At 44.3% G+C, this 27,625-nt stretch overlaps 2 protein-coding genes across 20 annotated transcripts in view; one reads left to right on the top strand and one right to left on the bottom strand.

The window, feature by feature from the left end:
• LOC138350858 (uncharacterized) overlaps window positions 1–19 on the bottom strand; it is a 9,337-nt gene extending 9,318 nt beyond the window's left edge. The window contains exon 1 of the mRNA XM_069302301.1: window positions 1–19. This exon is cut by the window's left edge and continues 7 nt beyond it. Within this exon, the coding sequence (XP_069158402.1) occupies window positions 1–19 (19 nt within the window).
• The window catches only part of LOC123762893 (constitutive coactivator of PPAR-gamma-like protein 1 homolog), a 194,622-nt gene that overhangs the window by 2,644 nt on the left and 164,353 nt on the right, over window positions 1–27,625 (top strand). For 18 of the 19 annotated variants that reach the window (XR_011222257.1, XR_006773383.2, XR_006773384.2 and 15 more), the window contains exons 2-7: window positions 3,721–4,093; window positions 10,810–10,982; window positions 14,796–14,909; window positions 18,701–18,847; window positions 21,259–21,426; window positions 25,748–25,943. Coding sequence is in view for 16 of the 19 variants with exons in the window: in XM_045749635.2 (XP_045605591.1) it covers window positions 3,883–4,093; window positions 10,810–10,982; window positions 14,796–14,909; window positions 18,701–18,847; window positions 21,259–21,426; window positions 25,748–25,943 (1,009 nt within the window). In the remaining 3 variants the exon portion in view is untranslated. Of the gene's footprint in view, window positions 1–2,677; window positions 2,826–3,720; window positions 4,094–10,809; window positions 10,983–14,795; window positions 14,910–18,700; window positions 18,848–21,258; window positions 21,427–25,747; window positions 25,944–27,625 lie in introns of those variants that run through there. The other variant, XM_069301981.1, reaches the window with a different exon arrangement.

Genomic DNA, 27,625 nt, shown 5'->3' on the forward strand with positions numbered 1-27,625 from the left:
GTTCTGGAAACTGGGACATGCTGGAGGAGTGGCTGGCAGGCTTCTAACATGGGTGAAAAACTTTTCTTACAGAATAATGATGGCAGTAATCGGAGGCACTATATACTGGAGAACTGCTCCGGAGTGGAGTACCACAGGGTGCAGTTCTTGCACTGGTTAATGTTTATTGTTTACGTAAACGATCTACTAGAAGGATGACAGAATTATATGAACATGTTTGCTAATGGTGTTAAGATACTAGGGAAGATAGCTCTTCTATGATTGTTGATACCTGGTTGATACCTGGTTGATGGGGTTCTGGGAGTTCTTCTACTCCCCAAGCCCGGCCCAAGGCCAGGCTTGACTTGAGAGTTTGGTCCACCAGGCTGTTGCTTGGAGCGGCCCGCAGGCCCACATACCCACCACAGTCCGGTTGGTCCGGCACTCCTTGGAGGAATAAATCTAGTTTCCTCTTGAAAATGTCCACAGTTGTTCCGGCAATATTTCTTATGCTCGCTGGGAGCACGTTGAACAACCGCGGACCTCTGATGTTTATACAGTGTTCTCTGATTGTGCCTATGGCACCTCTGCTCTTCTCTGTTATTCCCTTCTTAAAGTCCAAGACAAAATAAGGATATGGACCAACATTTGGTAAATTGAATTTGATGTGAATAAATGCCATATTATGAAATATGGAATTAGAGAAAATAGGCCACACAACCTACAAATTGTTAAAAAAAAGCTTTAAAAAATTTTGATAAGGAAAGAAATCTAGGGGTGGTTCTAGATAGAAAACTGTCACCCGAGGACCACATAAAGAACAGTGTGAAGAGCCTATGCTACATTATCCCATTTCAAAATTTCATTTAAATACATGGATGGTGAAATATTAAAAAAATTATTCACGACTTTCGTGAGACCAAAATTAGAATACGCAGCGGTTGTATGGTGCCCATGTCTCAAGCACTTCAACAAACTGGAAAAGTTGCAAATACATGCAACTAAACTGCCTCTGGAACTGAAAAATAAAAGCTCCAAGGAGAGGTTAGAGGCATTAAATATGGAAAGGTACAAGATAAAAGAAAGTGAAATAATGTTTGTAATATCCTTATGTTTGTCATTGATGTTAATGAATAAAGGGTTGGTAGTAAGATGAGCCCTTATGGTATGGTACCCCATGCACCACATTTCTCCAGTCAGATTCATTTCCATATAGGTCAATTCTGCTTTTTTTTTTTTTTTTTTTGAGATATATACAAGAGTTGTTACATTCTTGTACAGCCACTAGTACGCGTAGCGTTTCGGGCAGGTCCCTGGAATACGATCCCCCGCCGCGAAGAATCGTTTTTTCATCCAAGTACACATTTTACTGTTGCGTTAAACAGAGGCTACAGTTAAGGAATTGCGCCCAGTAAATCCTCCCCGGCCAGGATACGAACCCATGACATAGCGCTCGCGGAACGCCAGGCGAGTGTCTTACCACTACACCACGGAGACTTTCTTTCTTTTAACCATTGTTTTACCCATTGTAGTACTTAAGCATTTATTCCTTGTAATTGTAATTTCCTTGCCAGCTGGCTGATGATAGGGGGGGGGGGGGGGGCAAGCTGCTTGGTGGGAGCTGTCAGTACTAATGGGCTCTTGCTAGCTTTAAGGGAACCTATTGTTTCGCTTGAATCATTTGTGGAGGCAATCCCAGTGCTTCGCTTTTTGTGAATCTTGCAGTTGTCTGTAAAGTTTCGTTGATTTTCTTGATGGTTTTCCTGTTGGGGGGTGGCAGATTGTCACTTAATCTTTGCGCCTCTAAGAGGGGGGAAGGGTTAGGTTCTGGATCCTTTGCCCCGGGTTGCCAAAGAGAACTGCAACTGATGTGACCCATTAGAATGGAGCCATCTTGGTGAGATAGCTTCAGGGAGCCATGGGGGTCTTCCCGGGTAAAGGTGAAATTAACACCACACACCTTTCAGTTGTCTGTAAGTTGGTCTGTCTTTGTACCCAGAAATCCAAATTTCAGGTAAATCCAACTTTTGATTCAAAAGTTATGACCCCCTGTGTTTTTGGATCTCGTGAACATACTGTTTTCAAATTAATTTCTTTTAGCTCCTAAGTGAGTTAAAAGGACAGTTCAAAGTGCATTCAAAAACTAATCTTTCAAATAAAGTATTAAATATAAAAGGTTATGGCAGTTTTAATTTTTAAGGCAGGTTTAACTCCCAAGGTTAATTAATATTTATAAAATTTACATATAGGATTTACATATACATGGTGGCAGTCTAGACTAACCACTTGTATACAAGTGGCAGTCTAGAAATTCATGAGTATTTGGTTGTAAACCTTGCAAATATTGATTTGAATATCAACAAGTAGACTGAAAAAGTTAACAAATTTAACAAGTTAACAAATCATCACAAATAGTAGCTTTCTATGAGGACAATAAATTAAGTCAGATATGTGCAGGAAAATAGGTGTCAGTGTCAAAATATACTGATACTGTATACACAAAATATATCCAGGTATACTGATTAAAAGGAGTACAAAGAATAGGCCTCATTTACTGGGTAACTTCAGCTATATTTTTTAATGCAATGTAGATACTGTACAATGTTTAATGAACTACTACTAATCAACCAACTCTGGAAATGCATGCAGCAACAATTGATGATTTCATTTAAATATTTCAGATGGCATTTTTGCACCTCGTGTTATAAATATATTACAAGAGCCAATGAAGTGGCTGTTCTTGGGGATTTTTCAGAAACTCCTTCGTCACATAAGATGCCCCACAGAGTTATCATTGGACAAGTGACCAGGCAAGACTACTGCCACATGTAGTGGAGTATAAGAAGGTTGGAGACTTGATGCTTAATAGTAATTGTATCAGCAATTATCTTGAATGGTCAGCTTGAGCTGTTTATACTTTTGAAAACTACAGACTATTTAAAGACAAAAAAGAATGGTTTCCTAATGTGAAAAAAATTATTTACTATTGTGGTGGGCAATATAAAAATGAGTACAATTTTATAAATTGATTCAATCGTGAAGATTTAGTTTTCTTTGAAAATATTGATTAACCTGGAAGGTTGAACCCCCTTAAAAAGAAGTTGCCATAACTTTTTTACATAAATTTTAAGTTCTCCTCACAGAGTATCAACTTAATATCTAAAAGATTACCTTTTGAATGCACTTTGAATTACTCTTCTAATTCAACTAGGAGCCAAGATAGATGAATTTGAAAATAGGGTGTTCTTGATACCCCCCAAAATAGTGAAGGGTCGTAACTTTTGGAAAGTCAGATTGATCTGAAATTTGGATTTTTGGGTAACGTTGAAGATACAAACCAACTTCAAGTGAACTTGAAAGGGGTAGGGTGTTGGGCACTGCTTGACCTGCCATAGAATGAGCTTGCTGTAATGGCCGAGTTGCCTGCAATAACCGTTCATGCTTCCGTGAGATTCACGTGTTACAAGATTTTAAGTATAAAAGTCTTTTGAGTTGAAGGAGCTGCATGTCAGTTCATGGTCATATGTTTAAAAGTCTCTCCACAAATATTTTTTATAGGCTGATCAAATTGTGGTGAAGTTTATATGCACTTGCATTAAAATGATTTCCGAGTTCATGGGTAATGTAATTAAATGGTGATTATTTTTATTCATATTTTTGTATTTTTGGTTTGCTTTTGTAAGTACAATTCAAATTACAGTACATAGAGAATTCAATATCATTTTTTATTAATTCTTTCAGGTGTTGCTGCAAAGAAGATGAGTTAACAAAGAAAAAAGGAATTAACAAACAACTTTGTGAATCAATAAAGAAGCCATGTGAGGACATAATTGGAACCATATCATTTTATAATAACAACATTACCTTTTTTAATCAAGCATATCTAAATCATTTGTAAATCCTATGAAGATGGTTATTCAAGACCTGCAACGATTTTTAGAGTCACAAGTACCAGGTGCGTGTGTCCCTGTGGATCTGCTGAAGATTGCCAAGAGTGTTGGGATCCGACGTAACCAGCGCAATGCTCCAAGAGGTGGATATGGTCACACACCACTCACTCTTGTCGTAGATGGGGAGTATTGCCTTGATAGGCTCTATGGAGGGTTCTTTTCAGGTATGTAGTCTGTCTGAATTTAAATGTTTTTTATGCCAGTGATATAATAAAGCTAGAATTGATCAAGGATAAGTTAGCTTCTTTGTAAAATGAAATTAGACCCAATTTTGAAATTTTTTATATGGTTAAATAAATTAGTATCTTGACTTATGTTTTCTATCAGCTGAGTAAATTATCTACCTTTTGTTGGGAAGGTGCTTATTCCAAATGATGTAAACTAGTTATTTTTATTTTCAAGAATTGTTTATTCTGCTTGGAAATTCCTAGCAGTGCTTATTTACCCAAATTTTTACCCGAGGGGCGCTAACTAGTAATCTCGACGAGGACAGGTATCGGGTGGCTTGTCGAAGGTCTCCCCATTTGCCTTGATCTATTACAGTTTTACTTTAAAATTTAACAGTTTTAGCATTTATGGCTTTGACAGGTAGGCAGTTCCATGGCTTTATAACCATTATAAATTGTATAACCCTGGGTGAAAAAGCAGCTTCTGGTCTCCGTCCTACAGTGTGGCTTGTTGAGCTTAAAACCGCTGCTCTTTGTTTGTTTTGCTCTGACCTTTTGATGAAATTGTCTGGATCAACTTCCTCAAAATTCTTCAGTATTTTTAAATTTTCAATGAGATCTGCTCTGTCATTTCTGGTTTGCAGTGTTAGTCCTGTGGCCCTCAACCGGTCCCGATATGAGAGTTGACTTATGATATGTGGGAGTTTTGAATTGCTCCCTATGCTTAAGAAATGCCTTAACCCCTGCACTGCGCACCTGTTTTTGGAAAAACTTCATAGTGCAATTGTTAAGGACATATTTTTGTTGTTTTTTATAAATATTCAGGTAAAGTTAATGTCAAAATGTTTCCAAACTCAACCATTTATATTTCAAAACACAAAGGGTGATGACAACATTAAAAAACATTCAAATATAGCCTAATTAAAAAAAAATAGTACAACTCTCGGAACGAGATTTCTCGGTTGGCGCAGCACAGTGGTTAAGGCACTATGCAAAGTGCAGGGGGTTAAACTTTCCCATCCTCTTGGTAAAGTGCTCTAGTTCAATCCATCTTGAAAAAGGGTGATCATTCTAACCCCGCTTAACTTGCAGCCTGTTATCAATTCTGCTGTGTCAAAAGTGAGACACTATCTTCAAGGGAAAAAGTCTCAATCAACTTGAGTACTGCACTCGTCTCTTTGACCACCAGTGATTTCTACAAGGCCTGTTTTGCTAGTGATATTGTGTATCACCAGCTCCTGTATGATCTACCTTCTCCTTGCATATTGATGTCCAGGTTTAGCTGATAATTCTGTCACTTCTATTGTGTGTGGTTCAACTTCTGTCTCTTTCCATTAATTTTGGTGTTCCATAAGGTTCTGCTGTCACCAATGCCTTACTGCATCAGTGATCATCTTTGCAGCACATGTAATGGGCCCCTGTAACATGTAATACTCATTATTGTGTGGTTATGTATTACTCGGTAATGCTATAAAGGCACCAACTGCATATCCACTTTGTGGACACTTTTTACTATTCTTATTTGTGCGTTGGACAGGTGCTTGCTTTTCTTTGTTACTAGTACTGCATTATCTATTGGTTCCAGTTAATAGGAACTGTTCTCAAGAAAACTTTCTTCTGTTTAAAAAATTTATCTAAAATCAATTTCTGAAAATATTTTTATGAAATTTTCACAATGCTGAAGCCAATAAGTTGGAGATTTGCTTAACATTCATAAGTAATTTTCACAATTTGAATATTTTTACGGTTTATTCCCCTTATGCTGTAGCAGTTTAAGGGTTAAGGAAGCGGTGTCTTTGTTCTTTTCTTCTTGCCCCTTTTCGACATGTGGTGCTTGCTTATTCTTTGGAATCTGCTTGGGCCCTGGCTCTTAGATTTTCGTCCCCTTTTTGTCCGTTACTGTTTGTAGAGTTTGCAGTTGTGCAGTATCTGCAGGTGGTTTTGTCTAGTTGCTATCCCATGTTGGACTTGTTGGTTATCCAGGGGGGCCGTGATGGTTCTGCTCAGAAGGATCGTGCCAGGGTTTGGGGTTCTTCCAGTTGAGGTGGGCCAGCCAGAGCTGACTGCGTCTGGTTGGCGCAGTGCTTGCTTTGCGTGTCGTTTGGTTTCACGTAAGGGTCATCAGCTCTCTTGCGGTTCGTCCCGTTGAGGGGGTGATGGAGGGGAGGGGAGGCTCGCTCTGTTTGCCCATGCCTGGTCTCACAATTTGTGGGTGTTTCAGGTAGTTTTTTCCGGCTTCCAGTGGCGTTGGGTAGCACCTCCTCCTTCAGGGGGGATCGGGGCTGGTGGGGCAGGCCTCTTCTCCTGCGCTGTTAAATCATCCTGGAGTGGGTACGCTTGGGCGTGGTCGACACGGAGACATCCCTCAGGTGGGATGTCAGTTTCCAGGGCCAAAGCGGGACTGTGTGGATCTGAAGTTCATTCTGGAGTTGTCTCATTTGAACCCCTGGGTCCTTTGCCCCCTATTTTTGGATGACCACTCTGTCCCAAGTCCGGCTTCTTTTGGAGCCGCATGCTTGGATGGTGTCTCTCTCTGGACCTCCGGGACAAGTATTGGCATGTCCCGATTAATCCGGTGTTCAGGGACTGGCTGTTTTTTCATGGGGCTGCATGCGTACTGATTTTGTTGCCTTCCATTCGGCTTGAAACTGGCTCCTCAGGTTTTCACACGCCTTACCCGGGTTGTGGTTGCCCGTTTGCCTCTGCTAGGGGTTCGGGTTCTGACCTACCTTGACGACTGGCTGGTTTGGGCCTCCTGCCGGTCCGCGTGTCTGCTGGCCAGGGATTTGGTTCTTTCCAGCTCGCCAGGTTCAGGTTCTTGATGAACTGGAGGAAGTGCCATTTGGTTCCCTCTCAGGTTTGGACTTGACTGGGTCTTGTGTGGGACTCTCAAACTACTTCCTTGTCTCTCCCTGCAGTGGCATTGCTTCGGCTGTTTTTGGAGGGCACCCGAGTCATTTGTCGGTTGTTCGAGTAGCTGTGCGGGAGTCTGAACGTCGCCGGGCTGGTCTACCTGTCGGGTTGGATCTGGCTTCGGTGGCTGTTCTGTTTCCTTCGGGGACATCCCTTCCGCCGTTCTCATGATCGCCGAGTTTGGACCCCGGGGGCTTTGCATCGGCTGCTGCTTCTCGGGTTTCCTCTTCGGGTTTTTCGGGGTTCAGTGCAGTGGTGCTTACCCGTGACCCCTCGCTTGATGTGTTCACGGACATGTCGTCTCTCGGCTGCGGGCTTTGTGATCAGTGCTCCCCAGGCCAGCTAGGGTCGGTGAGGTCCATCCTTCCATCGGGCTCACAGCATGGTGTGGGAGTTTGTGACTGTGTGGCTTTCACTTCCGAGGGTTTGCATCGCTTGCGGATCGATGATCCAGCTCCATTTGGACGGCTCCCCAGTGGTTCACTGTTTGAACCAAGGGGAATCGATGCAGTCCTTGGCTCTTTGGGGCTGGTCACTTCTGGTGACTTGTCTGCTGGTTTCTCAGGGTTTGGCTCTCCGGTCGGTTCGTATCCAAGGAGTGTGCAATGTCCTGGTTGACGGCCTGTCCCAGTTCATTCCTCTGTACACAGAATGGACGGTCAACGCTGACTCATTTAGTTGGCTCTGCTGATGTATGGGCACCGGGCGGTAGACCTCTTCCTGTTGGCGAGGTTGAGACGTCTCCCGATATATGTGGGGCCGTTTCTCGACTGCGAGGTCGTTGGGGTCGATGCCTTTTGGCAGGGCTGGTTGGGGTAGGGTTACCTGTACCTCTTTCCTCCTGTCCAGCTGTTGCTTTGGTTCTGACTCAGTTGGAGACTTACCAGGGGAGAATAGGCCTGTTGACTCCTTGGTTTCTGGCGCTGCTTGCCTGGTGTCCAAACCCGGGGTTCTTTTCGCGGCTCCGCCTATTTTAGCAGATCGATTTGGTGTGGTATATAGCTGGTTCGATTTCCTCCTCCGAGTTTCGCATCTGGTCTTTCTGACACGGGTTTATCACCACTTGTATGGTGATCAGGTGGCTTCGTTGATGGTGTCCCACCTGCCTGTTTCATCTCAGTATCAGTATGAAGTTTCCTGGCAGTTGTTTTGTCATTTTTTGTCTCTTTGTAGGTTGTCTTTGATTTCTGATCGGGTTGTTTTATCCTTTATCATCATCTTATCTCATGATCATACTTCATAGGATCAATTCTATAGTATGACTGCCGAGTTCCTTGTCCGAAACTCCGGAAGGAATCACACTGGGAATCTTATCTCATCGTCATCGTATGCCGAATAATGTTGCCTCGTATCGTGTGGCGCTTGCCTAGCCACTTTGGCTTTCGATGTCACTTCCTCTCCATTCTGCAAGTTTCTCGTGCGTTGTTTCACCTCTGGCTCATGCGCTGCCTGAGCCATCCTGGTTGTTGGACCAGGAGCTCTCTGTTCTCTTCTCCTCAGTTTGTGGTGGCCTCTTCGGTTCAGGATTTTTCTAAGGCTCTTGTTGGCATTGGCCTCTTGTGGGTCAGGTCAGGGAGCTTCATGCTCTTCTCCGGCACAGAGAGAAGAGCATGTTCTTTTCTTTTGGTCCTGATGGTAGGTTTGTTAGTTTGCAGCTGTCTCCTCCTTTTCTGGCAAAGAATGAGACTGCTGCTTTCTGGATGGGTCCTAGGGTTGTTGATGCTTGGTTTGTTCGGCCGGGGGAGCATCATGTATTGTCCGATTGCAGCTCTTTGCCGTTATTGGTGGCTGGGGACGCGCTTTGAGTGGACCCGGTTTCCCCTTCTTTCCTGTTCTAGGGCGCGGGTATCTCGGGTCGTCCGCAGGGCGGTCGAACAGGGTCCTGGTCGCACGGTTCCTTGTTAATGTTCCTGGCCCTACTCGGGCGTGTGTAGCCTTGGGTCCTAAGTTACAGCCAGCAGTCTCGACTTCGAGTTGAGGAGCGAGAGGTGACCGCCTTTCCACAGAAAACCAGCGTTGAATGTAATGAAACACCTGGTTGATACCTGGTTGATGGGGTTCTGGGAGTTGTTCTACTCCCCAAGCCCGGCCCGAGGCCAGGCTTGACTTGAGAGTTTGGTCCACCAGGCTGTTGCTTGGAGCGCCCTGCAGGCCCACATACCCACCACAGCCCGGTTGGTCCAGAACGTCTTGTAGAAAACAGTCTAGTTTTCTCTTGAAGATGTCCACGGTTGTTCCGGCAATATTTCTTATGCTCGTTGGGAGGATGTTGAACAGCCACGGACCTCTGATCTTTATACAGTGTTCTCTGATTGTGCCTATGGCACCTCTGCTCTTCACTGGTTCTATTCTGCATTTTCTTCCATATCGTTCACTCCAGTACATTGTTACTTTACTCTGTATGGATTAGGGACCTGGCCCTCCAGTATTTTCCATGTGTATTGTTCAACGTCCTCCCAGCGACTATAAGAAATATTACCGGAACAACTGTGGACATCTTCAAGAGAAAACTAGACTGTTTTCAAAAAAATGTGCCGAACCAACCGGGCTGTGGTGGGTATGTGGGCCTGCGGGCCGCTCCAAGCAACAGCCTAGTGGACCAAACTCTCACAAGTCAAGCCTGGCCCTAGGCTGGCCTTGGGGAGTAGAACAACTCCCAGAACCCCATCAAGCAGGTGTATATTATTTGGTATCTCTCTCTCGTCTCCTTTCTAGTGAGTACATTTGGAGAGCTTTGAGACTATACTAATAATTTAGGTGCTTTATCGTTCACTGTTCAACATCACCATTTTCTGGGCGAGTCTCAGAGGTTCCCCAGCAAAACGGGTTGGCAATTTTTGCGTTTTTTACATTCAGCCTCTGAACTGGGGTTGGATAGCCGGCGCATTGGGTCTGGGGCTCCCCTTTTCCCCTCCTGGGGAGAGGGAAGCTGTGCAGACAGTGGTGCAGCGGAGAGTCGGCTTTTGGTTACAATTTTTAACCAGCTGTAGTTTGCTTTGGTACGCCTACCTTTCTGGGTGCCTATTTCGGTAGATGGCAAACATAGAAGGCTACCAACCACATGGGGTTTCTATAGGCCATTGCTCCTCGTGCCCAGTAAGCTCCGGGGAGCCTCTGGGACTCGCCCAGAAAATGGCGTTTCATTACATTCAACGCTGGTTTTTTCCTTTTCCCAAGGTTATACAATTTGAGTTTGTACAAGTTTTGCCTGTCAGAAAAACATAAGTGTACCCATTCCTAAAAAATTAACCCAATGCATAAAAACCTATTCTTGTTTATTAATAAAAATAATGCTGTATTTTTGTTTTTGCCAATGCAAATAAAAATAAACCAATTTTTTAAAAAATTGGTATATATTTACATGCAGACAATTTTAAAGGGTGCCCTCCCTTGCAGTAGAATAATTGAAAGAATAAAGGTACAGTACAGTAGTTATAAAAGCTACAGAATTTAGCTAAATTTACATAAATCTCACTAAACTAAGCTAATAAAATAATAATAAAAAACTTGTGTCTGTTAATCACACGGACATCGGAGACTCAAACTGGGGCTCACGAGACGAGCCCATTTGTCCTACTACTCGGGCCATGGATGCTCCCAATAAGGAAGCATCTTGGCATTACCCAATTGGGCCCCAACTTTTGACTTATGATCCAGTTGAATGAATGTTAGGATCCAGTTGAATGAATGTTAGGATCCAGTTGAATGAATGTAATCCACAATGTAATTGTGGATTACATTTTAATCATAGAGGTATCTAGTTATAAATAACATTACTTTTATATTTAAATTTTTTCCAGACTGGGTATGTGGGGGGCAGTGGAATCGCATGGTGCAGTTTCTGGCAGTGCTTATGCAAACAGTTCAAAATAACAACATAGAACTTGCTGTGTTCTTTAATGGTGCTCTGGAACAACAGCGTCTAAATGAATGGTCACGACAAGAGTGCTCCCTTAGAAAAAATATAAACTCGGTAAGTATCTACAGCTGATAATTCATTATATACCTGTAACGTTGCAACAAACAATACAAGAGTGTGTCATTGCACCTCTGAGCACAACATCTATAATCCTAGACTCATGTGTGACATATTGTTACATTTTGCATTCCAGACCATCATGAGTGAAATGTATCTACTTTTCTTCCTCTGGTGGGGCTTGTGTCAAGTCTTCCTCTGGTGGGGCTTGTGTCAAGTCTTCCTCTGGTGGGGCTTGTCAAGTCTTCCTCTGGTGGGGCTTGTGTCAAGTCTTCCTCTGGTGGGGCTTGTGTCAAGTCTTCCTCTGGTGGGGCTTGTGTCAAGTCTTCCTCTGGTGGGGCTTGTGTCACGTCTCCCTCTGGTGGGGCTTGTCAAGTCTTCCTCTGGTGGGGGTTGTGTCAAGTCTTCCTCTGGTGGGGCTTGTGTCAAGTCTTCCTCTGGTGGGGCTTGTGTCAAGTCTTCCTCTGGTGGGGGGTTTGTGTCAAGTCTTCCTCTGGTGGGGCTTGTGTCAAGTCTTCCTCTGGTGGGGCTTGTCAAGTCTTCCTCTGGTGGGGGGTTTGTGTCAAGTCTTCCTCTGGTGGGGGGTTTGTGTCAAGTCTTCCTCTGGTGGGGCTTGTCAAGTCTTCCTCTGGTGGGGCTTGTGTCAAGTCTTCCTCTGGTGGGGCTTGTGTCAAGTCTTCCTCTGGTGGGGCTTGTCAAGTCTTCCTCTGGTGGGGGGTTTGTGTCAAGTCTTCCTCTGGTGGGGCTTGTCAAGTCTTCCTCTGGTGGGGCTTGTGTCAAGTCTTCCTCTGATGGGGCTTGTGTCAAGTCTTCCTCTGGTGGGGCTTGTGTCAAGTCTTCCTCTGGTGGGGCTTGTGTCAAGTCTTCCTCTGGTGGGGCTTGTGTCAAGTCTTCCTCTGGTGGGGCTTGTGTCAAGTCTTCCTCTGGTGGGGCTTGTGTCAAGTCTTCCTCTGGTGGGGCTTGTGTCAAGTCTTCCTCTGGTGGGGCTTGTGTCAAGTCTTCCTCTGGTGGGGCTTGTGTCAAGTCTTCCTCTGGTGGGGCTTGTGTCAAGTCTTCCTCTGGTGGGGCTTGTGTCAAGTCTTCCTCTGGTGGGGCTTGTGTCAAGTCTTCCTCTGGTGGGGCTTGTGTCAAGTCTTCCTCTGGTGGGGCTTGTGTCAAGTCTTCCTCTGGTGGGGCTTGTGTCAAGTCTTCCTCTGGTGGGGCTTGTGTCAAGTCTTCCTCTGGTGGGGCTTGTGTCAAGTCTTCCTCTGGTGGGGCTTGTGTCAAGTCTTCCTCTGGTGGGGCTTGTGTCAAGTCTTCCTCTGGTGGGGCTTGTGTCAAGTCTTCCTCTGGTGGGGCTTGTGTCAAGTCTTCCTCTGGTGGGGCTTGTGTCAAGTCTTCCTCTGGTGGGGCTTGTGTCAAGTCTTCCTCTGGTGGGGGTTGTGTCAAGTCTCCCTCTGGTGGGGCTTGTGCCAAGTCTTCCTCTGGTGGGGCTTGTGTCAAGTCTTCCTCTGGTGGGGGTTGTGTCAAGTCTCCCTCTGGTGGGGCTTGTACCAAGTCTTCCTCTGGTGGGGCTTGTGTCAAGTCTTCCTCTGGTGGGGGTTGTGTCACGTCTCCCTCTGGTGGGGCTTGTGTCACGTCTTCCTCTGGTGGGGGATGTGTCAAGTCTCCCTCTGGTGGGGGTTGTATCACGTCTCCCTCTGGTGGGGGTTGTGTCACGTCTTCCTCTGGTGGGGGTTGTCAAGTCTTCCTCTGGTGGGGGTTGTCAAGTCTCCCTCTGGTGGGGGTTGTGTCACGTCTCCCTCTGGTGGGGTTCGCGTCAAGTCGTCATACATCTGGCTAGTATCCTTAAAAATTAGAAGTCAGTGGTGAATTGTTTGCCACTGCACCCTCCTGGCCAATATTGTCACTAGTAGTGTGTGGTCTGGCAGCCTGCTAGTGGTAGTTGAACAAAATAATTGGAAAAGAGGGTTTGATGCTCTTTATTGTTAGGTTTACTCTGAAAGGATACTTTATATATTTTGCTTAAATCTAGTTTTCTTTTTTATTAAATCCCATGCAGGGTCTGTGTGGAGTCTGAAGAATGATTTCACATATTTGTCTTGAAACTTTCAAAGAGTGAGTGCTTGTCCAAGGAATATCCTTATAGTTATTGGGCTGTGTAGTTTACTGGTGGTAGGTTTTGGAACAGTTTTAAAGCTTTCTCACCTTTCTTTGTTCCTTTCTTCCTCGGCTTCGTTCCTAAAGCTGGAACAGTATTAAAGCTTAAAGCTAAAGGGTTAGCAGGATTACCTTAAGTGATATCTGGAAAATTTATGGTTTCCAAATCCACTTCATCTGCAGCTTTAAGAATACAATGCAGAAGAGAGAGAGAGAGAGCACCAGGTTCAAAAGACTGGAAAAGAAAAGAAAAGGGAGCCGGTCGGCCGAGCGGACAGCACGCTGGGCTTGTGATCCTGTGGTCCCGGGTTCGATCCCGGGCGCCGGCGAGAAGCAATGGGCAGAGTTTCTTTCACCCTATGCCCCTGTTACCTAGCAGTAAAATAGGTACCTGGGTGTTAGTCAGCTATCACGGGCTGCTTCCTGGGGGTGGAGGCCTGGTCGAAGACCGGGCCGCGGGGACACTAAAGCCCCGAAATCATCTCAAGATAATCTCAAGATAACTAGGAGACTGAGTATAAAAATTGAAATCTTGCTACCCTATGATCAATGATAGGTAATCAGTCAATACTTTATTCTGATATGATGAGCTGGAGGTTCATATATAAATTCAGTATGATTAAAAGTGTTGAGAGAATTTAATTGATTTTACGAGGCTTGTAAACAAATTACTTTTTATTAGATGAAAATATGGTTTCTTATTTTTTTCTTTGTATAATAAAACCTGAATAGAGTCTACTCGGAGAGGTTTTGTTAGGATGAGGATCACGCGTACATTGGCAGTGGAAGGGTTAAGAGAGAGGTGTGGTGAATTAGTCTTCCAGTTTTGATTGGTCAAGTCTCTTGTCAGTTTTCACTTGTGCCAGTTTTCTGTTCTTTGTTCCATTCTCACAACTGAATTACTTTTTGCTCTGGCAAAGCTGACCTTTATTTGCACCTTTGTTTTGTTTAACTCTTAAATGTAAGAATTCCGGGCTTCCTGACCCTTATGATGAATACTGTGCTTTATTCATAATTGAGTTGATTGATAGTGCTGTACTGTCAGCAATAACCTGAGTGATCAGGTGGTAACAGAGAAGCCCAGCTTCAGGACAGATGGCAAGATTAAAAAACTGGAATCTGTTTGGAGTCATGTGCTTTAAATGCCAAGAAGTGTATAATTACGATTATGGCCGGGATTGGCTATATGCCTCTTATCCTAGGCATATCGAGCCCAAGTGCTTCCAAGGGTAACTTGGTAAAGTTTCCCCACTTCTACACACAGTTCTATGTGGTGAATTTTGTAATTATGAATTGAAATAACAATAGAACAAAGCAACATGAATGTGCTTCTTATTAAACAAGTAATTGAATTTGAACCATTAAATATACAATGGTGGGGCAGGTGTTCTGTAAATGGATAAAAAATGAGTTTTATACAGTTTAGAATAAGAACAAAAGGTAACTATAAATGTCTTGTGAAGCACAAGTGCTTTTATATACTGTAATAACATCTAGAACACTGATACAAAAAAAAACATTTGTGTGATGGTAGTATTCCTCATTTTTCTTAGGAAAGCATATTTTACAATCAAATTCAATCAATATTTTACAATTAAATGTTCCTTTTTAATAGCATTTAATTTCTTTACATCTGATTTAATATTTTGTTTTACGTTTGGTTTTCATCAGGTGCTAAAACATGTAACTGTGAAAGGCACTCCGCCGCCCAAAGTGTGGTGGGTTGCTCCCGTTGGTCTTCGTACCTGTCTACGGATGGCTCTGCGGCATCTCAACATCCAAGTGGTTAGTTACTATGCACAGCTTTCCGAGTCTTGCAGGTGGAGGAAATATGCTTAGGCCTCAATGGCCTTGATCTGTATAGCATTGTTATGAATGTCTGCGAGAAATACCACATATATTAATGCCAATTGCATAAACTAAACTGGGAGGAAGTTATTAACCCTTAAGCTGCGCAAAACGTCATATGAAATAGGACGTGGAGCTCAGTTTTTAAAATTTGCTGAAATGCTTTAAAATGTTTTGTGTATAATTTACTAGGCAAATGCTCCAAGTTTGTCTAAATGATACCAACGTAACTTGAAAAACAAGAAAATAAAAAATAATTATAAAATTGAATATTGAAAACTTCAGGTTTTGAAATCGGCTTCAAAAATATAAAATATCACCAACTGTTCATTTGATGTTGTTATGCTCTCAGAATAGCATATGATCTTCATTTTCATATACTTAGAATATAGGTTTTCAGTACTGTATAGTTTACTGTAAAAAAAAAAATTGTCTATGGCATTTGAAATATGCACAAATTTAGACATCAAAAATTTATAACTCCAAATGTTTAGAGTTTGTGAAAAATCAACTTTATAGGGATTGTAGAACAGACAGCTGTGCACACTATATGTAAAAATAGTGAGAATCGGTCAGAAACTAGATTTTTGGATACTGAAGTAAGTTAAAATTCTAGTTATAGATATACTGTAATTTGAAGTTATCAACAATGAATAAGGCAGTTTTAATTTGTGAATTTATTGTATGTTTTAATAAACATTGTTTGGCATTCGTTGTAGAATATGTGAAAGTTGTAGGTCAATATGTGTTGAAGTGAAATCAAGAAGAAACAACCCCCAAAAAGCGAAATATAGGGATAATTATGATGATTTGGGGAATGTATTTAGGGTATACTTTATATAAGTGATAAACCCAAAACTGATCCCTAATCATCAAAACAACCTAAAGAGACAAAGAAAATAGTTTGAAATCTGTGAAAAAATCAGCCCCCTAAAAATCAGTCCCAAGTTCTGCAAGTTGTTACCGATTTGAACAAATCCACAAGGGCCGTGATGAGGATTCAAACCTGCGTCCGAGAGCATCCCAGACGCTGCCTTAATCGACTGGGCTACGACATGCTCAAAATTTGTTCATATGATGCATCACGCAATTGTGATTTCTGTTGTTACTGATTTATTTGTTGACCAATTTCATTCTATCTTCACATAGTTATGGACTGATATGTACTCCCCAGGATGTGAAGGGTACAACAAAATCAGATAATAAAACAGAGGAGGAAAAAAACTAAAAACTTAAAAAAAAATCCCCTTAAAAAAAAAATTGGACATTCGTGAAAGTAACATATTAACACTTTCGTGCTCTCGGCGCTCAAAAAAAAACAATACCCCAGATGCTTTCGGCACTTGGCGCGCCTACGCGGTAAGACCGAAAAAGTGTACACTCTTTTGACTGTCCTGACAATAATTGAATTCGCACATATTTAAATTTGGTATCACTGTGTTCGCAATGAAATTGTCTATAAGAGCATACCTATAAAATGCCGCCCAAGTATAAGGAGCATCAACACCAAATAAAAAACTATGCAGATCACTCGCCGAGAGCGCCAAACAGCAACAAAATGTTTCCACTCTCTTAATGGTTGCGAAGCCTACAGTTGTCCTACATCGCTAATTTTGGTATCATTGGAATCGCAATAAAATTCTCTACACGGACATATGCATATGAATGTTTAATATAGGTAATTGCCCACCCGCAAGAGTGTGTGAAGTGGAGAGTAGTTAGCCGCGAGCGCACTGGCGAAAACACGGGGGAAATCATGCTTGGAAAGTTTATACGTTTCCTGACCCTACTTTTCTATGTACGTATTTCTTTTTTATACCAATGTGTTCGCAATAAAATTTTCTGTAAGATGAAATGTATAACATTTGTACAAAGCATGTGTAAGAGAAGCGCCAAATATAGAACCACGTCGCTCAGTATGCGTTCGCGGCAGAAACGAACGCATTGTTTTCGTTCGTTTGATGTTTGTCATGTTTATACTTGTTGAAACATTTTATAATTTGTATGACAGTGATCGCAGTAAAATTCCCTACACAGACATATACATAACACATACAAATATTTCCCACGTGTTGGATATATCAACGGCTAAAGGGAACCCACTGCCACACGCTCGCCACACCCCCAAACATACTTTGTGTATTTTTTTTTTTACTCATAGAAGTTTATGTGATATAATATTCATTCTGGTACCAAAAAATTCGCAAATAAATTCTCTACAAAACGTATATAATCTGAGAGTATCCCCATCCATTTCGGTTAGAAAATGGAATTTATAGAAATATTTTTTCGATGGACGAGAAAAGTAGGCTGTTATGCGGAATCGTAAGAAAAAACGGCGACGAGTTATCTCTAATCTAAAGCGCGAAAGTGTTAACATTAGGCAATGTTTTTATATGATATACTGTACCTATATAACAAAATAGAGCATAATAACATACATACTTATTATTATTTGTGTTATGTATTACTCAGCAATGCTATAAAGGCACCAGATGCATATCCACTTTGAAGATACAAAAGTTTATAACGCTCAAAGTTATGGGTTTATGAACAAACGACAGCAGTGAAACCTTAGAACTAAGAACGTTGCACATAATGTAAAAATGGTGAGAATCACTCTGAAACTGAAGTTTGTATGTTGTCTCAAAGATGAAAACCCTGGTCATGCAGGTAAATTAAGGTAAAATTCTCGACATTGAATATTGGAGTTCGAATTTGACATATCTTAAGTTTTAATAAATATTGCTTGGCATTTGTTCACGAATATGTGAAAGTTGTAGGTCAATATGTGTTGAAATAAAGTTGAGAAAAAATAACCACCCATAATAACAAAATATAGGGATAAGATAATGTGTTAGGGGGATATATATATAAGTATACTTTATATACGTGATAAAGTCCTCATCTGGTCCCCATTCAGCAAAAACAACCTAAAGAGACAAAGAAAATAGTTTCAAATTTGTGAATAACTCAGGGCCCCCCCCAAAATTAAGTTACATGTTCTACCACCAGTGGCGGAATTACATGTTTACCAATTTCGTTCCAACTGCACATACTTAGTGACGGGTATGCATTCTCCAAGATGTAGAAGCCACAACAAAATCAGATGAGAAACAAAGGAGGACAAAATAAATAAAAAATCCCCTAAAAAAAATGGTGGACATAAGAAGTGTATTGGAATTGGGCAATGCAGTATGATATATAATAAAATAGAGCAACATAAAATACTTAATTATTAGTGTGAAATTTTGTCCTCGAGGTGGCTATCAGCAATCTTAGAAAGCACCAGCTATATATCCACTTTGTGGACCCTCCTTACTATTACTTTTCTTCCTTGTGCATTGGACACGTGCCTACATCTCTTTATTACTGCATTATCCAGGAGTTCCACTAACTAGGTGGTGTTTCAGTATTGGTTGTGCACTTTTTTTTTTTAATTCGTATAAAATTAGTTTCTTAACATTTTGGGATGAAATTTTCACGACGCTAATGCCAAATAACGTGAGATTTGTTTAAACATTTTGTACTATATATCATAATTGGACAAATAGTTTTGAACTCCCGGGCCCCCTTTATGAGCCCTTGTCTTGCATATTTCAGAATATGCAAGGCTGTGGTGTACAAGACGGAAGGTTCGAGTACTGTAGCGTGTCCTTTCATCTTTTATAAATGCTATTCAAATAGACTTAGCAAGTCATTTCTCACATGAATTAACTACTTTTCAGTTATGCACAATGGACGATCACCATCAGGAAGTTATTGCTTTTTGTCGGGAAAATAACTATCATGGTCTTATGGCAGAAGACGCAGAATACATAATTTTTGATCCCCCTCGTTACTTCTCATCACACCAGCTCAAACTTACGTACAAGGTAAGCATCTAGCTATTACATGACTAAATTGTTCTACCTTTCTCTGAAAGACAGCTAAACCGACGATATTGTCGGGGCTCTGCTGAGAAATAGCAAGAGTATTAGTGTATAAACAAAGGTGTGCCTTGGGGTTTGGAATGCTTCTACGTTAAGTTCCTCAACACCTATCTCTGGTGTATAAGTGTTGACCACACTGCTTGTGTACCAAAGTTTGGCAGCCAGTGTCACTCGGTCAATCAAATAAAAGCTACTAGGTTTATCTTATTTATTAGTTATATAATACAAGATAACTTTCATTGTGTTAATCTTTCAGTTTACAACCATTGTCATTTATTCCTGCAATAACATTTCCACCTATTATGTCATTATTTGGGCCTATTCCTACTATACCATTGAGAACATCCTTCTATCCCATTCCCCTCCTCAAAAAATAATCATTCTCACTTCTAGCAGCACTGCAAATATGTCAGAATTGCCACCTTCTGTGAATTGCCAAGTGTGGATTTCAGGCACAAGCCTCGACTGCATTATAATACCTTCTTCGTTGTCCCTTACTGGTCTTTATTCTGACTCGTCCTTCAAAAATAACTACAGTATAATGTACCTATAATGACTGTGCGTGGAATTTATAAAATAGTGTGTCATGCCCAAACTAGTCCACATTTTGTACTATTAGTATACTAAAGGGCATATCAAAAGCTGCAATAACCTGAAAATCAGCCTGACATATCCTAGGTACTGTATGCATTCATTATAAGCAATCCTAGACCTAATATATGCTGTCTTAGGCATAATGTAGTACATATAGTAAACAGTATGTGCTATACTATACCTAGGAAAGGTTAGGTTTGGTTGTTACCTTCTTTCTTCTGCCCCTTTATAAAATCATTAAATGAAAACATAAAATCATTAAATGAAAACTTCAGCTTTTCTGAGGGGAGCCCCTATGGCTCCCTGGAGCTATTAGGCTGATGTGTTATATTAGTCTTGAGCATCAGTCAATTGGAGTTCAGCCTACCAGGGACCACAAGCCAGTACCTGGCCCCCTCAGAGAGGCAAAGGGCGCAATGGCCTGTAGAACCCCCCTCCCCAATGTGGTAGGGAGGCATTCCATGTCTGTCATTGACCGGGGTTAGTACCCAGAAAGGTAGGCATAACAAAATATACCTCTTTGTAAGAAATTGCAACCGAAAATCGAACAGGGAGGCAGAACTGCTTTTCTTATAGGGACCCCGGACTTTGGGGTGTTGGTCGCTTCGGCCTTGGTTCAGTCCACACCTCCTCGTTCTTTCCCTACTATGGTTCATTCTGTTTTCTCCCCCTTCCCCCCCTGCTTCCGGCTCCTAAGCATCTGAGGGCTTCGAGGTCGGGGGCAGGGTTTAGAGGTTTCCGAGACTCGGGCAGTTTCGGGGGGCTGCCCCTTCCGGTGTGGCAAAGGAGGCATTCGAGTCAGTTCCTCCAGCTGTTGCACCGGGGTCTAACCAGTGGGCCCCCTTCTCTTCCTGCTTTCTCAGCCGCCCCGGCTTTTTCTTGAGACCGGAGCTTTGAGGGATGACTTACCCCCCCCCCCCCCCCCCCGGGGGCCTGATGTGAAGGTTCCCGTGGTTGGGGAGGCCTTGGGCCCCATTGGACCCCACCTGGGTTTTCCAACCCTCCGAGCGGGACTTACTGCTATAAGGAGTGGGGCTTTCCTTTTCCCCTTCTGCGTACAAGTTGGATTTGGGTTCAGCTCGCCTCCGGGTTCAGTTCCGTATCCCTGTAGGTCCTTTGGTTCAGTCTTTCCGGAGGTTTTCGGCTTCCCGCATTTCTCCTACTGAGGTGCGGGCGGTCATTGCTGCTCACCTCATACGCGACCCGGAATATGCCTCTATAATGGATCCGTCTTCCTTCAGGTTTGGGTCTTCATCTTGATTGGCTTACAAAACGCTTGGGGGCACTAAATGGCACGTGGAGGCACTTGGGGCCATTCCTGGGTTGTGCCTTGGTCTCGGCTGCTCGTTCGTCATCTGTGCTATCGAATCTCTTTGAGCCGATCCTGCAGGATGCGGTGTTGCGGTTTTTCGCTGCGCTTCTCGCGTGTCGGCAGGTTGTGCTTGCTTCCTCCTTGAAATCTGCTTGGGCCCTGGCTCTTAAGTTGTCTTTGTCCTTTTGTCCCTTATTGTTTGCAGATTCTGTGGTCGAGCAGTATATGCAGGTGGCTTCTTTCAGCTGTCGTCCGATGTCCAACTTGTTGGTTCTCCGGGGGTCCCGGGTGGGTTCCCCCGGAACTTGTACTTGTACACAATAGTTTTTCTTGTACACATTATTATATAGTCATTTAAGAACTTGTTATATCATGAGTTACTGTGTGCCTCCAAACCATAAAAGCATATCTTATTACATCATATATGTTAATGTTTATTTTGTTTCAGGGTTCCCTAGAGACCAAAGAATTTATTTTAGATGAAGTAGCTAAGGGCCTCGGTCTGCAACGCAACTACTTCTGCTTGCTGGCAGCTCTCCTGGGCAACTATCTTCTTACAGAGACAGATCTACGCGACTTTTATGCTTCACTAATCCCAGGCTACGACAAGCAGCAAGTAAGCTCATGGTTTTGTGTACCTCGTCTGGTTCAAGATCAACTTTTCCCACTACAATCTCATTTTTTCTGAGGGTAGCCCCTTCGGCTTCCCTTAGCTGACCGGGCTAATATAAATGTATTAGACCGTGGCATTGGTTAAAGCTAATGGAAGCATTCTATGTCTGCCATCGACCGGGCGATGGTGCCTGGTGGACCAAGTTCTCACAAGTCAAGACTGGCCTCGGGCCGGGCTTGGGGAGTAGAAGAACTGCCAGAACTCCATCAAGCAGGTATCAAGCAGGGTCAGGCACCCAGAAAGGTAAGCACCCCAAAACAAACTCTTATCTGGTTAACAAAATTTCTACTGAAAACCGGACTGCTCTCCAAACTAAAAACGAGCATACGAGCATGATGTCACAACTGACACCGTGCCGCTGTCTGCACAGCTCCTCCCTCCCCGGGAGGGGAAATTGAGAGCCCCAGACACCCCCGTGCCGGCTATCCACCCCCAGTTCTGAGACTGATGGGAGACCTAGTGGTCTTGCGAATCTGGCTCCTGACATTCCAGTGCCTTGTGGTGTGGTTCTGTTCCGTGGTGGTGTGTGTGAGCCAGGAGTATTTTCACCAGTACTCGGGCTGCATGTACCTAGGGTTACCTTCCCTAGGTGCCCTGTAAGTACTTCCCTTGTGGCTTGGCATTATCTTCCACAAGTCACTTGAGGTCTACCTCTGCTGTGGTCTTTTGCTGCTTGCTCTGCGGTGATTGCCTGCTTTTGGAGTCAGCTGGGGTGTTTCATGCACCTCTGTTTCATGCTGCTCGTCTGCTGGTTTCTCGGGGTTTGGCTGTCCATGTGGTTCACATCCGAGGAGTGTCCAACGTCCAGGCGGACAGCCCGTCTCGGTTCATTCCCCTGTTCACGGAATGGATGGTTGATGCAGACTCCTGCAGTTGGCTCTGCTGGACGTATGGGCTCCGGGAAGTGGACCTCTTCATGTCGACTTGGTCGTGGTGTCTCCCAATATATGTGGCACCTTTCTCTGATCGCAGAGCATTTGCGGTGGATGCCTTTCGGCAGGATTGATCGAGGTGGGGTTACCTATACCTCTTCCCCCCGGTCCATCTGTTGCTTCAGGTTCTGGCTCAATTGGAGTCTTATCACAGGAGAGTCGTCTTGGCCCCTTGGTGGCCGGCCCATCCTTGGTTTCAGGTGCTGCTTGCTTGGTGTCTGGACTCTGGGCGTTTTCCACAGCTCCACCTTTTCCAGCAGCGTGGACCTGTCTGGTATAAGGCTGGTTCAGTCATCTTCTCCGCTCTTCGCCTCTGGTCTTTTTGACATGGGTTTATCACCATTTGTGTGGTGATCAGGTGGCTTCGTTAATGGTGTCTCACCTGAGAGCTTTGTCTCGACGACAGTATGAAGTTTCCTGGTGTTTATTCCACCATTTTCTTTCTCTTCCTAGGTTGTCTTCTATTTCTGATCGGGTTGTCTTGTCCTTTCTTGGCTTTTTCGGGACAGTCATTTAATGCCTAATACTGTCGCCTCGTATCGTGCTGTGCTGGTGGAGCTGCTCCAGTTTGAGTTCAAGGTGGATGTCACTTCTGCCTTGTTCAGTAAGCTTTCTTGTGCTTTGTTTCATCTCCAGCCTGCTCATGTGCCACCTGAGCCGTCCTGGTCTTTGCACAGGGTGCTATCCTATCTCTCTTATCCTCGGTTTGTGGTGGCCCCTTTGGTTCAAGATTGTTTTTCCAAGGATCTTTCTGTTGGCATTGGCCTCAGGCTTTGGGAGTTGGGTTGGTGAGCTTCATGCTCTCCTCCGATGCAGGGGTTTCTGCTCGTTCGGTCCTGCTTAGCGGTTTGTTCGTTTGCAGCCTTCTCCTTTTCTGGTGAAGAACGAGACGGCTGCATTCCAGAGGGGTCCTTGGGTCATTGATGATTGTTGGTTAGGCTGGGGTTGTATCGTTCCGTGTCCGGTTGCAGCTCTTCGTCATTACCTGCTTGCCTCGGCTTATGTGACCGGGTATGCTCTTTAAGTTGATCCGATTTCCCTCTTTTTCCTGTTCCAGAGCTCGGGTCTTCCAGGTTGTCCGACAGGTTATTAAGTCTAGCCAGCCTGTAGTCTATCCTCGTGCCATAAGGTTTGGAAGTTTGCTGCTTTGGCTGCCGTTTTCGGCAACATGTCTTGGGTTGATATTCAAGGGTGGGGATTTTGGAGGTCGAACAGGGTCCTGGCCGCCTGTTGTTTGGTCAACATTCCTGGTCCTGGATGTTTGTGTGTTGCAGGTTGCAGCTAGTTGTTTTGACTTCAAGTTGAGGAGCAAGATGCGGCCACCTGGGAGCCGGTCGGCCGAGCGGACAGCACGCTGGACTTATGATCCTGTGGTCCTGGGTTCGATCCCAGGCGCCGGCGAGAAACAATGGGCAGAGTTTCTTTCACCCTATGCCCCTGTTACCTAGCAGTAAATAGGTACCTGGGTGTTAGTCAGCTGTCACGGGCTGCTTCCTGGGGGTGGAGGCCTGGTCGAGGACCGGGCCGCGGGGACACTAAAGCCCCGAAATCATCTCAAGATAACCTCAAGATAACCTCCCGGGTAAATCCCTCTTTTCCTTATCTTTGATTATGTAGCTCTAGGGAGCCAAAGGGGCGCCCCACAGAAAACCAGCGTTGAATGTAATGAAACCCCATTTTTTGGGCGACCCCAAGAAAATTACTTTGTGCACTTTTTTTCCCACTTGTGCAACTTTTAGTGAATAATGGATTCTGACACCCAAGGTCCTTTCCTTCATCTACCTGTTGTAAGGTAGTGCTGTCAATTTGGTAGTTGTGACGTGGATTATTGTGGATTTGAGGGATCTTTGGTTGTTAGGGATTTGTGGGAATTCTTTGGTTGAGAATTAATGGGACTGGTTATTGGGGATTTATGAGGATTCTTTGGTTTGGGATTTATGGGGTTCTTTGGTTAATAATTTGAAAATTGTTTTGGTGTTGTGGATTTATTGGAATTCTTTAAAAACCGACATAGCTGCAAAAGTTGAGGACTAACCAAAGCTGAGCTATCTGTATATATGGGAGTGTTTATCTGTCTATCCAAGGTTAGAGGCCAGATGCTTGGGGGCCTGATAGTCTTGCTCAGCATGGCAGAGAAAACATTTTGGGCTAAGGGACAGACATAGGCTGGCCTAAGTTAAGGAAGAAATATCAGCCTCTACCTCCCCCACCCCCCCCCCACCCCCAGTGCAAGTTTCATGAAAACTAAAATGAAATCGCAGATGTGTTTTGCATAGAGTTTACTTCCACCGTTTACCCGTGCATCTTCATAATTTACTTGAAAATGAACTGAATTCATTCAGGTTAGTGAAGATAGTAGGGAAGATGGTTACAGTGATGAAGATATTATATGCAGTGAAGATGGTTACAGTGATGAAGGTATTATATGCAGTGAAGATGGTATGTAATGAAGATGTAAGATTATGGGAGAGAGGGATGGGGAAGGTGATGGGTGAGGGGGATGGATAAGGTGTTGCGAGAGGAGGGGCTGGGGAAGATGATGGGAGAGGGGAGATGGGAAAGGTGATGGGAGAGGGGCAACAAAGGGATGTTGTGGAAGGAAAAGGAAAGAGGGGTAAAATAGGAGATGTGGAGAGAAGGTTTAGGGGTAGGAAGGGGCTGGAGAGGGGGAGGGAGGGAGAGGGGTGGATGGGGGGCAGAAGAGGAATGGGGAGACTGTGGAGGAGGAGGGAAGTGGCAGGTGAAATTGGGGAGAAGAGAAGAGAAGAGGAGTGGAGAGGGGGAAAAGAGGTGGGGAGGGGGGACAGCTGAGTGGAAAGAGGGGGGGAAGGAGTGGAAGAGAAACACAGATCCGAACACTACTGGTTACCCCTCTAGTAGCCATTGATAAGAGAATATATTAACCGTGTGGAAAAGTTAGGTATATATGAGTAAGGAAGATTACTTTATAATAAAATTAGTGTATGCTCAAATACAGCATTATATATGATTTCTAATAAATACTGGTACTATATTGTTTTGTCCTGCCTCATCACTTGATTGGGCAGCGTCTAGCATGTGTCGAGTTGAAATGTTAATGTGAACCCCTGGTACCATGGCTGTCAACAGTGAGAGGTGAATTAATTGATTAGTGAGCTCGTCGCTGCAAAGTTTCCTGTAACCAGATGGTTGACTTCACCCCACAGGCTGGTCTTGGAGTTTGAACTTAACTCTCCTCCATGTACTCGTTCCACAATTCTGCTTTTGTTTGTGCACTTTACATTATGTTGCCTTACTTTTCTAATGTTTACGAGTATGAAATTACTAACTCATGTTAATGCATTTTTCAACAGACACCTCAGGAGGACGTTATACGAGCCGTAGTCAAGTTTATTGTGAATCGATGTGACGTTAATAACTTGTTAACAATTGGAGCCCAAGTTTTTGGATCTGTCAGCGATCCTCGTGTTGCAAAGTTCAAAGAGTCTGTGCAGTACTTTCTCAATGGCACGAAAGACGGCTTCCTTCGCTACAAACCATTTCCCTCAGGTGTGTATATTTATGTATATATGTACCTGTATAACGCTTTTATAGTATTGCTTCTTCAGATTCACTGTAGTGTTGTCTCATGGTGCACTTTAGTATCTCAAGTTACAATCACTTGGAGAACAAGCTTTCTTCTAAATTACTTCTCAAAGTCTACAAATAGGTAATGACTTGGTTTCTTATTATTGGGGACAGGAAACCTTTTAGGGCAATACAGGTTCCCCCTACATTAAGGTGGTTCCAAATGTTGTCTCGTTCCCCTTGTTCCAACCACATTCTCACCCGTGGACCCCCATGACCACATTCTCACCCGTGGACCCCTATGACCACATTCTCACCCGTGGACCCCCATGACCACATTCTCACCCGTGGACCCCCATGACCACATTCTCACCCGTGGACCCCCATGACCACATTCTCACCTGTGGACCCCTATGACCACATTCTCACCCGTGGACCCCCATGACCACATTCTCACCCGTGGACCCCCATGACCACATTCTCACCCATGGACCCCTATGACCACATTCTCACCCGTGGAACCCTATGACCACATTCTCACCCGTGGACCCCCATGACCACATTCTCACCCGTGAACCCCTATGACCACATTCTCACCCGTAGACCCCCTATGACCACATTCTCACCCGTGGACCCCTATGACCACATTCTCACCCGTGGACCCCCATGACCACATTCTCACCCGTGGACCCCTATGACCACATTCTCACCCGTGGACCCCCTATGACCACATTCTCACCCGTGGACCCCCTATGACCACATTCTCACCCGTGGACCCCCATGACCACATTCTCACCCGTGGACCCCCTATGACCACATTCTCACCCGTGGACCCCTATGACCACATTCTCACCCGTGGACCCCCATGACCACATTCTCACCCGTGGACCCCCATGACCACATTCTCACCCGTGGACCCCCATGACCACATTCTCACCCGTGGACCCCCATGACCACATTCTCACCCGTGGACCCCCATGACCACATTCTCACCCGTGGACCCCCTATGACCACATTCTCACCCGTGGACCCCCTATGACCACATTCTCACCCGTGGACCCCCATGACCACATTCTCACCCGTGGACCCCCTATGACCACATTCTCACCCGTGGACCCCCTATGACCACATTCTCACCCGTGGACCCCCATGACCACATTCTCACCCGTGGACCCCCATGACCACATTCTCACCCGTGGACCCCCATGACCACATTCTCACCCGTGGACCCCCATGACCACATTCTCACCCGTGGACCCCCATGACCACATTCTCACCCGTGGACCCCCATGACCACATTCTCACCCGTGGACCCCCATGACCACATTCTCACCCGTGGACCCCCATGACCACATTCTCACCCGTGGACCCCCATGACCACATTCTCACCCGTGGACCCCCATGACCACATTCTCACCCGTGGACCCCCATGACCACATTCTCACCCGTGGACCCCCATGACCACATTCTCACCCGTGGACCCCCTATGACCACATTCTCACCCGTGGACCCCCTATGACCACATTCTCACCCGTGGACCCCCATGACCACATTCTCACCCGTGGACCCCCATGACCACATTCTCACCCGTGGACCCCCTATGACCACATTCTCACCCTTGGACCCCCTATGACCACATTCTCACCCGTGGACCCCCTATGACC

Source organism: Procambarus clarkii, chromosome 47 (assembly GCF_040958095.1).
Source record: "Procambarus clarkii isolate CNS0578487 chromosome 47, FALCON_Pclarkii_2.0, whole genome shotgun sequence".
Lineage (NCBI taxonomy): Eukaryota > Metazoa > Arthropoda > Malacostraca > Decapoda > Cambaridae > Procambarus > Procambarus clarkii.